Below are 12,684 nucleotides of genomic sequence, written 5' to 3' on the forward strand. Positions count from 1 at the left end.
TCAGGATGAAAACATTTCTAGCTTATTAATGACAGTGCTCTGAACTCTGGCTGAGATGATCACAGTATAGAGCAAAGTGCTACAGGACCACTGGGCTAAGTGAAATACATCTTGACCAAATTTTCTTGGACTCACCAGGAAAAAAAGTCATACAGGAGAATGAAACAAAATTTCAAATATCTTTCTTATCAGGGTTAAACTTCAAGTTTAACTTTAAATTTGTCTTAAAGTTAGATTTCTTTTCTCCATCAATCAAACAAAAAATTAGCTTTATGCAGTCTTATTTTAATTAGCAAGAAAATCCTAGAGACTTGAATTATTCTTTATCCAAGAGTAAAGGCATCGCTAAATAGAGCAAAAGCAGCAGAGAATGCAAGATTTACAATTCATATCAGTTATACTTGCTTTTACGAGATGAGGGAAAATGAGGAAAAGGGAAACTGCGTAAGTAATAGCAGAGTTCACAAACTAAATCAAGCTCAGATGTGTAATAAGGCATAAGCACAGAAAACCTATCAAGCAAATCTGATCTCCTGATACGACCTCACCTCCCTTGATGCCACTGGTAGGAAGGCACCTCTCAAACACAAGGAACATATACCTAAGTAAACTGAGACAGCAGGGAAACTGTTGTGTGAAGCACTCACTCCTTACCTTGATCCCAGACAAGACCAGGGAAATTCTTTATTTAATTTTGATATTTGGATACATGGCATGGCTAAAAGCAGACAGGTGTTTTCTACACAGGCAAGAATTTTGATATACAGTGAACAGATGACAGGAGAAGGAGTGTAGTCACACCAAGATGGAAAGTTAGAGTGAGTGAACATCACACTGATGGGGAAGGCTAAGAGACTTCTGAACACCCACCAATTTACTGCATAGTTTAATGGGCTGTACCTGTTAATGGGAATCACCTAGTTCATGAGTGCTACTTCAGGTCATTCTGGCTGTGCCCTGATGAGGAATATAGGTGCAGAAACTCAAGCAGGGAAGGACTTGGTGCAATTACTAACTGCCAGGACTGAAAAGGGACTGGAAGAAATGGGCAAATTATGTCCTCCCAAACTGTAAGTGCAATCACAATGTGGATGATGGAAATCCAGACAGGAGGGCACTTCATCTATCACTTCTTTCAATTTCTCTTGTCTCTAGAAATCATTCCCTGAGGATGACAGAATGGCCTGTTCTCACCCTGGTGCCAGAAATGGCGCAGTATCTTCCTCCTTTACACAGGTGCCAGCTACCACTGGAGTCTTTTAATTGTCCACAATGCAAAGGCAGGAGCTCCACACTCATAGCTGACTAATTCTGCAACTTTAATATCGAGATACAAAGAATTCCTTGCAAGAGCTACCATAGTTTCACAGTTTCTGTGCCAAAATAACAGCACAGAATCCAGTGAGGAGGCTAAGTGACCCGGAAGCACAATGAACCATAGGACTGACAGGATCTACAAGATCCCAGGTTTGACCTATTCTTCCCTTTCCTTTGGAATCCAGTTGTACCACGAGAGCTGTCCTGATAGTACTGTCCTTGCAATAACAGTATGAGACAATTTTTGGTAGCATGTACCCCCAGGTTGTATTAAAAAGGACGTGGTAATATTAAGATTTAAATTAACTCCTTAGCCTTGCATAATCTGCTGCTGTTTGATTTGCATTTACCAGCTAAAGGACATTACTGAATCCAAAGTCAGAGGTGCAGGCAATATGCTACCCTCTCAATAGAAATCTATCCCCTCTATAATTCACACTCCTATTTATACCTATTTTTAACAGCTACATTTGAAAAAATTTAAATTTGGACAGCTGAAACGATTTCTCCTTCGCACCTGTATGAAGGTCATTTTGTGTCCAGAGGATGCATCTAATATCAGTGTGACTTTGAGAGAGACCTATCAATATGTACACAAGGGAAAGATGTGGGAATTGCAGGACCATGTCAAGCTCTGCTGTTCTACATTTTCCATTGCTGAAGAAAGATCCAAAACAAAGTATCTCTCAAGCTTTCCTTTCCATTGCTGGTGGAACTGTTACACATCGAACACATATTTTTTTAATATGTTAAATCCTTAAGTGTTACTGAGTATCAGTGAGAGAGTGATATTTCCCAGGATTAGTTTCAACTACCATTTTTCATTTAATGTAGGAAGCTAACAACTGCCTTGCAGGAAGGAAGGAAGGAGAATGCTCCAGTTATGGACACTTTTCTTTTTCTATTTTTTTTTTCTTTTAAGGAAACAAATCTCTGTGTATGCCAGGCAAGTTTAATTACATAAAATCGATCCTCCTGTAATCCTCTTCAGCTGACATTATGAGAACACTAGTGCTTGTTGGACCAGATTATACTCTCCATTCTCCAGAGTATGTAAGAGTGGCAGATTTGCAGAACACAATATTTTTCCACTCTGCTGTCAAAGGGCACAGACCCCTCAAGGGCAGTTATACTGCTTCGCTCCAACCACTTTAAAAAAAACCCACATCAGTGCTGTTGACATCAGTGCTGAAGTTTCATTAAGATCATGCACATAGACATTGTGAACTGAAATAACACATATCTCTGTTCTGCTCAAAAATGTGTTGGAGGCATTGGATTTTACAAGCATGCCCGACAAGCAATTCAGGCAGCTAAAGGCCAGAAACATCAATGCAGTATGGACAAGAAAATGAGCCAAGGCCTCATTGTTTCTGTGCATTCTCTTTCACACCAACAACCCCCTCCCTCGCTTATCTTTCAAGATTCAGTTAAATCAAAATGAGGCAACCGCAGCTTTTCTTCTTCAAATTGTCAGAATGTATTTAAAAGATTTCTGATAGTTCCAAAAATACCATGAAAAGGAAAGTGTGACTCATGATGCCCTGCTGAACTCCCTGCCTAAACCGGTTGGAGAATCATCTACAGACTAAGAAGTGACAGGAATAGGGCTGGCCTTAGTTTGTTTGTAAATAAGAAACTAAAAATAATGACATTTTTGTAAGGTGAAGGTGGAAACAGCTGTACACATCCCAGCAGTTAAAACCACCAGTAAAATGACAAAAAAGCAACACAGAAAAACCTCTACAGGATCTGTCATTGCTGGTGATTCTATTTCTCCGGAGGCTGCACAAAGCAATATTAATTCACACTTAAAATCAAAATCTTGTCTTCAAAGATATATCTTGTGAAATCTGCTTAAATAAAACTACAGTCTGATATCTATAAAAAATCTGTACCTGACTTTAGAAAGTGTAAGACTCCAGTGATAAGCCTCCAGCTGCATCTGCACAATGCTTTGCAGACAAACCTGCATTCCCCCCGTATTAAAAACATTCACAGCACTGAGACTACAGGCTGCAGTCTCAGGGAGCTGTGCTGAAGCTTATGCAATGTTGCTGAGAGCACACACTTGCCCTGCAGAGCTGTGGGGCTTTTGATTCAGAGGTGGTCTGTGCCCAGCTCTGCACAATTTGTTTGACAAAGCTTGTGCTGCTTTACCATGACCTGTAAAAAAAGCAGATTATTAATCCTTCAACAAAAGCCTCAAGTAACAGCTGTATCCCTGACAAATTTCAGGGGGAAATATGTGTTCTCAACTGAGCAAACAGGAGACCTCTAAAAGGACTCTTTGGGATTAGTTCATCATGAGTCAGGCCCATGCACTATGGTCACAGCTGTACAGAGATGATAAAGGAGAAGCTCCAAGGGTAAGCAATGCCTGCTGACTAGTCCCACCTTCAGAAGAAATGAGTTGCTGAGCAAGTGGACTGGCACAACAGTAAAGTACCACTTGCAGAGAATTTCTCCTGAGGAGTTCTGGATGCAAAAGGAACATCTTCCTCCTGTTTTCCTCAAAAGGTAAACTGTTCTTCATTCAGGCATTGCTGTTGTCTATCGTGTTATATAGAAGAACATTATTCACCTATAGAGATGTGTATTAGCAAGAAGCCTATGGGACTGGAGTTGTGCTTATTCTAAGGCCTTTGTCCCCAGAACTCCCTACTGCTTCTACAGCCTGAGAGAAGTTTGCAGCACAGCCATCCTACACAGGAGTGTCCTCAATGCAGAAGCACACGCTTCTTGGTATAACAAAGCCCACACTGAGTCCCAAGAGAGGAAGAACTGGCCTGAAGGGCTCAAAGATTGAACTGGAACTCTAAAACCTTCCATTTAAGTGACTACTCCAATCCAGATGTCATCTGGAGGCCTTGGCCAAGACAGCACTGGACTCCATATGTACTACCTTGTTCCATTCCTCATACTGTCTTTGTCAAGCCAGCATGGTGATCTCCCACCCTCTGCTACAGCCTGCCCTGCAGAGCTGAGCTTGAAGGATTGCTGTCAGCTGCTTTCCACTGGCAGGATGAGTCAGAGAGACTGGGACAGTGTACACCCAGAAAATGAATGACACAAGTCTGTGCAATCAGGGAAAGTCACGAAAGGAAACTTTCTGGTACTCCCTGCTTTAACTATGGGTAAATAAATTGACAACCACCTTTGTGCATGTTGTACGTGAACTTCTGTGAAATTATCTCCCTGATATTTCCATACCATTAAATAGAGCAACTGTTTAGTACTCTGTTACTGCCTTCAGTGCTAACCCTATATGACCAATACAGGAGTACAAACTCCGAAAAAAATAATTCAGCTCACCCAAAACTTTTGCATCGTTTTGCAGTAGAATAGGTCTCTTTCCCATAATTACTCAGGGAATATATAAAGATGACTCTTAATCTGGGGATCAGAGTCATTTGCTGAAATCTAGGTGCACTGAATATCCCTCATATGTACAGCTCATTCTGGAATGACTCACAATTCCCAGGAAATACACAATGTACTAATCATTGCATATTTCTGCAGAGATTATTGTAACAGCAGTCAAGAAGAAGACAGCCAAACAACTCAAGATAAAAGTCTTACAAGCCTGACTGTCAGGTGTAGATGCGACAGTTCTGAAGGTTGTTTCAAAGACAGCTATTTCTGTTGCAGAGTAAAATTCTTTACAATGCAGGGATTTTTTCCCTCTTTTGGCCCAGCAAGAAGTGTATTTTTAGAACTGTTTTGGGGTATATGCTGCAATGCTCATTTTTAATAACTATTTTCATCACTAATTATAAATTTTAACAGCTCTACTGCTATACTGAAGGCCTTTGTCAAGCTCAAAGCCCCTGTCCTGAAAGTGACTCTCCTCACAAAAAAACCAGCAAAATTAATTGCATTTAGTATGCAACTTTGCCTGCTTCATCACCTCTCCAATGTGAATTTATCCCATATAGCATATCTCATGTAGCATATTTGATACATAGATCATATATCATTCCCAGCAACAGATTTTAAAGATGTTTCAGTCAGGATGCTATGGGAAAATGTTAATGTATCAAGGGATATTTTCTCCTGCTATTCTCATTGTCATTTCAGCCTGAGTTCCGAGCTAGAAAAGGTTAAGTTGCAAATAGATATTATTAGCATAAAAAAATTATGATTTTGGAGAAAAATGTACTGCATTTGCTCAAAGTAAAAAAGTGGAATTTTTAATGAAGCTCATTGCTAGTATTCATGCTTTATTTGAGTCTTGAGCACAAGATATTCCAGTGCTAGAACACTGCTCAAAGGCTACTTAAAAACTAGTATTATCTTCTATCACTTTCATTAAGTCTGGAGCCAGGCTGCGACACATTGCTATTTAAAGTTTTATCAGTGTTAATTGAAATTTCTCTGGTTAGTCAGGTGGTTGGTGGGCTCTCTTCCTCTTGTTTCCAGCTCTTGAAAGGATGCAGTACAATGCAGAACCTAAACCTTGGTTCCCTTTCGCTAGAATAACAACACTGGGAAAGTTCTGAGGGCCCTAATGACTCGGTGACTCCTCAGTGTTGGAAAAAACCTCAGGAACATGGGTGCCAATGGGAGTGACTTCAAGGTGGCTCCACTCTGTGCCTAGAGATTACACATCCTTCCTGAGCACACACAGTGCACAAACATTGGATCTGAGGGTAAGGCCTTCTGCAAAAAAACTCTGGGAATGTGACATAATATAATGAGCTTTTCTTTTTGAACTGCATCAGCTGCACATTCAGCAAACAACAAGGTAAGATCACAAGCACATCAACAGACTATCGCTGCAGAAGGCATTCAGAACCAAATTACACCTCAGCACAATGAGCTAAGAAGGTGACTTGATTTTGAGTGAAAACAGAAATATTGAACACAATAAAACCTAGTGGCTGGTCCTCAGCTATTAATTTCCAAGTATTTTTCTTTTTTCTTTTGAAATACAAAACTGCAATTAGTAGAGTCAAATTTGACGAGGAGAGTAAACACATACAGAGAAAATAACTGGATTCCTAACTTTCAGCTTTAAGTCAACATTACCAAATTTACTGACTTCATATTCCAATGCCAATTTTTACAACACAGCACAGGTAGCAGGATTTCTTCCCTCAGTGGAAGGAAGAGATCTTTAATCCCTTTAATTACCTGCTTCCCACTGTCACTCCCATTGTCAAGAAGGAGGAGAGTTATGCCTTCAAATTGGGGACTGAGAGAGTGTGAGCTCGAGATCAGGAAGAAGTTTTACAAGGAAAGTTGCCAGCAACTGGTGGAAGTTCAGAAATTTCACAGTAGGATGGACCCTAACACATCAGTGTAAAAACAGTCCTAGAATAGCATAAGCAAGAAAAGCAGCTCTTCCAGGGGACTTGTCACTATACCACCTATGTCTTGACTCTAAATCAGATTTACATGATACTTCTGTACAGACAGTGCTTTTAACACCATTTGTTCTGTGCAGATTAAAGGTCAGAAGATACATATGATTAGTATTAAAAGACTGAAAAAAACATGACTATTGAATTCAAAGATCTTTGTATAATCTCTTATCATTCACAGCAGAAAAAAACACAAATGCTGTTCCATAGTCAGTCTTAGAGCGTATTTCACAAAATTACACAATCACAGAATCATTTAGGTTGGGAATACTACTTGGTAGTATTTTAAACTGCTAAACTGAAACATGGGCTATGCTTTAACCATGCAATTTAAATTACACTCTGAATTAAATAAGTACATTTTTTGCACAGTTTCAGATTAGAAATTATTATTATTATTTTGAAAAACAGTATTCTGTTTTCCTTTGAGAAATTCTACGTAAAAGTTACACTTGATCAACCATAAAAGCATAGGTAACTTCATCACATAGTAATACATTCCCTTAAATTCTTGTTCTCGTGAAGAGTCACCACCTTATAAAACACAGTCTAAACAGGACAGAGAAAATACCAGTAGATTATCTGGTTCCTGTGCCACTTGACTGCTCTGTGCACGAGCATATTGGGCCAATTTCCCTATGTTTGTATCGTACAGGAAAAAAAAGTTCATGTATTTTGCTTTATGCAGCATTTACATGAAAAAAAAAAAAAGGATTTTGAGAAAAAAATAAAGACTATGAAAACAAAAATGAGTTCTCTAAAATGGGTAAAAAAGGTCACAATATCTAATTGACTTAGAAGCTGGATTTTTTTTCAAAATTATTTAGGCTTTAAAAGGACTAATATCACAAGTGTTAACAGGATTTCAATTCATATAACTCAGTGGTTTGGACTTATTTTGCCACATATCATTTCCCTGTGTTTTTTAAAAAATGCTATTTGAAGTCTGGATTATGTTGCTGGTTTAGTGCTCAGCACTGACATCCAACAAGCTTATTTGAATTCAAGAATCTTTCTGGATTAAGCAAATGTCAAGTCTGCAATATATAGAGCATATAAATCCAGTCTGAAGCTTAAATTTAAGCCAAATGCATAGTTTTATACTGAGGTGTCAGAAAAGAGAAAGCATTGCTCCTCCCACATCCACTTAAAGTCTAAGAAAACTTCAATATCATAATTATTTAGAAATATATTTTTACTATTATCTTCAAAGCATAGAGTAAATAGAAAATTCTCCAGAACTAGAAATGACGACTGCTGTATATATTGTTACTATGAATGTGTGAAAGGAAATGTGGCAGATTTTAATAAGCTTTTTCCACACAGATGATAATGCCAAAATGTCTTTTAAATTTCATATTCCCTTTAAAAAAACAAAGAAAAATCATCATGCTTTACCTTGAGGCAGGAGCAGTCACACCAGTACTATGTCAATGCTAATCTACTACATTTCACAGCTGATACATGAGTGTACTGTGTGGAGGTTTTTCAATTGTAAAATTGAGCTGAGACCTTGTCAAGTATTTTAAATAAAAGCCATCAGGTGTTAAGTGATTTGTTCAGAATTGATATCACTTAAATACTAGTGGAAGAAAGAAAATATTCAAGAAGACATAATATTTGAAGTTTGCAAAACACATTCTGCTACCATTATCACTTCTTTTAGTCAGAAAGATCCAATTCCTGCAGGAACCTCACTAGTGATTTTTAGCATACTTGCTCAAACTAAACATTAGCTGACCATGCAAGTGTAAGAAAATGACAAACATTAAATTCACTTAACCTTAGCTTTCTAGAAGCTGGGGTCTAAGACTATATCTTGAGTCACAGAAGAAAGGGGAGGCACTTCTAGAGATTGTTTCATTGCACATGTGAATCATGATGCATCTCTCTTTCCATTGGCTGTACAGGGGACCCCAAAAATTAGGCTATTTTTTTGCCAGCTAAAAATTACAAGGGTTGAATCTATCTCTGAGTGCTAGTCATTCTGAAACAGTGGAAATATCAAAACTGACCCAGCTCATCTACTTTTTAGCTACTTTTACCTTGCCTTTTCAGTGACTCCCATTTGTTGATGAACATCAATAAATTCCATGAGTTGCCTTTGTAGCACGTTTTCTTTTCCTTCAATTTGCTTAATAAAATCATGCTGCAAAAGAGTAGATACTGTTGGACGCTTCTCATAATCTTTAGTCAAGCACCTGTGCCGGCAGAAAAAAACATATGATCATTGAGGGTTTGCAGTTAAGTTTTGAAATGCTTGTCTGGAGTTAATTCATGCCTCCATAATAAATACATCCATCTTAATCAAAAGAGTTCTGCACTGAAAACTAATACTTCACAGAATTCATGCGTCCAAGAAGTTAAATTAATGCATTTTAAAACTAAATATTCTTTAAATTAAGAAATGTCAAGGTTTTGAAATATTTTATCATGTTTTAAATACGGAGCCTCACTTGGAAATCAAACTGGATTTACAAACAAGCCTTTTAAGGAAGAGTATTAGTTGCAACACATTTCCACAAAAGATGTTTTACACATGACATTTGCACATGTTCCATATTCAACCAGAGTGGTCTCAGTTGTTACTCACTTGTTAATGAAATCGTTGAAGTCAGGTGACCACAGTTCAGGCTGCTGTAGTGTTGGAGGAGGATTCCTGCAAAGGTCAGTGTGATGATAAGTTAATAAGCTACTCACTTGACAAAAACAGTGTGTGAAGGCAAGCTGAGTAATGAGTTTTAGAAGGCCACTGAAAAAAGATATTGATTTCCACTGGTAAAAGGAGCATGGGTAGATGATGCAATGCCTCGTTGGTTTTCCTACTTTACATAACTAATAAGGAGAAATAGCATCAAGATGATCTACCAAGTGTAGCTAAGAATCACTGTAATTTTTTCAATCAAATCAATAAAAGGAAATTAAACTAACAACCCATTAATCACTATTCACTTGTAATGGCAAGTTCCTTCGTTCAAGCCTGAAACAATATACTTTCTTAAGAGAATTTTTAAAAAGAAATTCTAGGCTAAGTTTTCTCAGAAGGACTGAATTAATCAAATCGCTGAACAAAGTGTCCAAAGGAACTGGTTCTTTATTAATTATTCCTCATTCATCAGAAGATAAGTCAGAAGTGAAAGTCTAAATACAGATCTATTATAAAAAAATATACTGCTTTCTTTTCTATTGTTAGAGCTGTTTATTCTAGGTGTTAATTCAGTTGAAATGGTCTTGACAGTCTTCTTCCATTCAGAGGTGACATTTTCACTGAGTACAGTTGTGAAGACAAAAGGAATGACCGACCGATAGATGAGGTGACTTGCTGTCTCTTTTCAATCAACCATAACTTCTTTACTTAAGTGTGGCTTAATGTTTGCTCTATCACTCTCAGGTTTTACCTAATGGAATAAAAGGGTATTCACCTTATATTTGCTCCAGCGCAGAGAGGTGCCCAGTACTTGTAAGAGTATAAACCAGAAGTTTTTTTGAAGTCCTACCTCCAGTGACTGACCACAATAGTTTGCAACTGCTTTTCCCATAGCAAGCAAGGGTTAGAAGAGCATTCATAGTCTGATTCAGTGACAAGTCAGCCAAGATTTCTTAAATCTATAGGTAATTTAAACTAGTTTGGGCATCTCGGCTGAAAAGGACTCTAAGCACTTATATATACTATGTGGGCTCAGCTGCTGTGGTACTGCTCCAGTTCTTAGGATGAAATCCACAAACTACTACTGTATGATCATTACCTACAGACCTGGAGATTGATGTTCTGTGAAATGCCTTAAGTGGCACTTTGGGTACTTACATTTTCAGCTTCAAAGCAAAAACCACAAAAGAAGTTGCTATTTGCACTGCCCAAGCACAGCAACACTGCAACTTCCAGAAGCAGCACAAGCTAATGAAAAGCTGAAGCCTAAATGTATGTGAGAGGTGGAACAACCTTTGCTTCAAAGGACAGAAGATAACTCCTGAAGACAGGTATGGGACCAGTTCACCACAGTGGCACATTCAGACTGTATTTCTATCACATGTCATTCTTTGTAACAGAATATACGGGACTCAAGTAAGTCCTGCATTCATGTGGCAGCAGCCCCCTCAGGAGAACGCCTTACGACTTTTTCTCAAATGTAGCTACAGTCAGCTCTGAACTTCTCAATGTGCACACATGGTTGAAGCAGAGCCTGCAGAAAATAGAGCTGGGCAAAGTATTTTTAACCTATCTCCTAGTATAAATAATATAAAGAAAGTCTTTACATGGTCTAAGTTTGAACAAAGTAACAGTTAAGGAAAAAGTTCCATCTAACCTGTCAACAAACAAAACACATCAAGATATTACCTTGGTATTTTGAAGAGCGCCCTCATGGGGTGCAAGTCAGCAAGGGGTGGATCTCCATCTCCCAACTCTATTGCAGTAATGCCCAGTGACCATGCATCACACCTAGCATCGTAGGAGCTATCTAGCTGCTGCTCACAGGCAATCACCTGTTGGAGTAAAAGACTGGGATGGTCAAATGTCCAGATTTAAGAGTACACCCCCAGTTGGAGGAATCTCTTACAGAATATCCAGTGAAATAAACAGACATGCACACATATAGAAAGCAAAAGCATCTATCCAATTGCCAAAACCCCCCCCCAATGTTTGAACTAGAGAAAGCAGGTATCTGTGAACACCACGTTCTCTGGCCAGATGTTCTCTGACATGAAAAAAAGGTACAAATCCATGGCTTTTTCAGCTGAAGGTGATAAACTGCATCCCACAACTGAGGAAGCAGAAGGAAACTCAGCAGCCCTACAACTCTTTTTATGGATTATTCCTGCTAAGTAACTATTGCAACTATACTGCTCTCTCTATGAAGTGCAACAATCAGGAAAAAAGAAGCTGAATTCACTATATCTTACTGGGTCCTTGTTCAACCAAATCAGCCAATTTCCAGATCAAGTGGATTTGGACAAAGTTCATTAGATCACAGCAAAACAGTTAACTTCATATACATTTCAGCTCATCCATAATGCTGGATGAATCTAGAATTTTTCATTCCATTAGCTGCAGATCTAAACCAACATGTATGCCATTAGTTATATGGTTAGACGTATGTGTATGAACAGAGTATGTTGATAAAAATAAATGTGTATAAACAGAGCAGTTCCACATGCTATAAACAGATGTACTTGCATGTGTTTGTGTGCACACAAATACTCTAAGCAGATAAGCTTATTTATAAGGAAATATTTTTCCTGTCTCAGCTTAAAATGCATCTTTAAATGCTTCAATTTCAGTCTGGAAAAACCTCCACAGAATCACAGCGCATCTTCTTCATTCATAATAACATTTTCTATTTCTTGCTGCAACAAGTATGGATATATAGTATTAAAACTCTCCAGGTGTAGAAGTCAAAGAAGAAGAAGCTATAATGTGTCACAGTAACAACCTGGTCTTCTTCCATCCACGGGGAGACGAGATATCTATAGTTTCAGAGCTTGAAAGGCTGGAAAGTATCAGTAGTAGTACTCTATATTCTTTAACATTTTAGTAAACATTTCAGTGTCTTGCTCCCTCTCTCTAATATTATAATTTCAAAAATAAACCCCATTTCAACTTAATCCTTCCAAACATGTAAGAAATAAAGGTTTAAAACACTTTTTAAAAGGACATTGCTGTTTCATTTGGTGAAAGGACCAGGAAGAAAGACAAAGAAGAAATGCAGACTACAGCAGCTCAAGTACCAGTGGTAAAATATTTTGAAACCTGACCTCTGGAGCCATCCAGAATGGGGTGCCCACGGAGGTGTTCCGACGGAGACGAGTGCTGGTCAGCTGAGCAGACACACCTGGAAGAATGAGGGGAAGCTGTCATCAGAGCAGTGGGTATTTCCATCCAAGACAGCCCTTCTGAAGGGTGACATCCTCATCTTGTCATGCTACAACTTCTCCACATGAGAATCTCAAACACATCTTCCCAGTTCTCTGGAAAGAGAGGCCCAGTCCTGAAAGGTGCCCAGCA

The 12,684-nt window shown here is 38.5% G+C and overlaps 1 protein-coding gene across 1 annotated transcript in view; it reads right to left on the bottom strand.

The window, feature by feature from the left end:
• The window catches only part of MYO3A (myosin IIIA), a 117,018-nt gene that overhangs the window by 58,364 nt on the left and 45,970 nt on the right, over positions 1-12,684 (bottom strand). The window contains 4 exon segments of the mRNA XM_032100904.1: positions 8,729-8,884; positions 9,277-9,342; positions 11,020-11,165; positions 12,435-12,511. Coding sequence (XP_031956795.1) covers positions 8,729-8,884; positions 9,277-9,342; positions 11,020-11,165; positions 12,435-12,511 — 445 coding nt within the window.

The sequence above is a fragment of the Corvus moneduloides genome, chromosome 1, assembly GCF_009650955.1.
Source record: "Corvus moneduloides isolate bCorMon1 chromosome 1, bCorMon1.pri, whole genome shotgun sequence".
In the NCBI taxonomy this organism is placed as follows: Eukaryota; Metazoa; Chordata; class Aves; order Passeriformes; family Corvidae; genus Corvus; species Corvus moneduloides.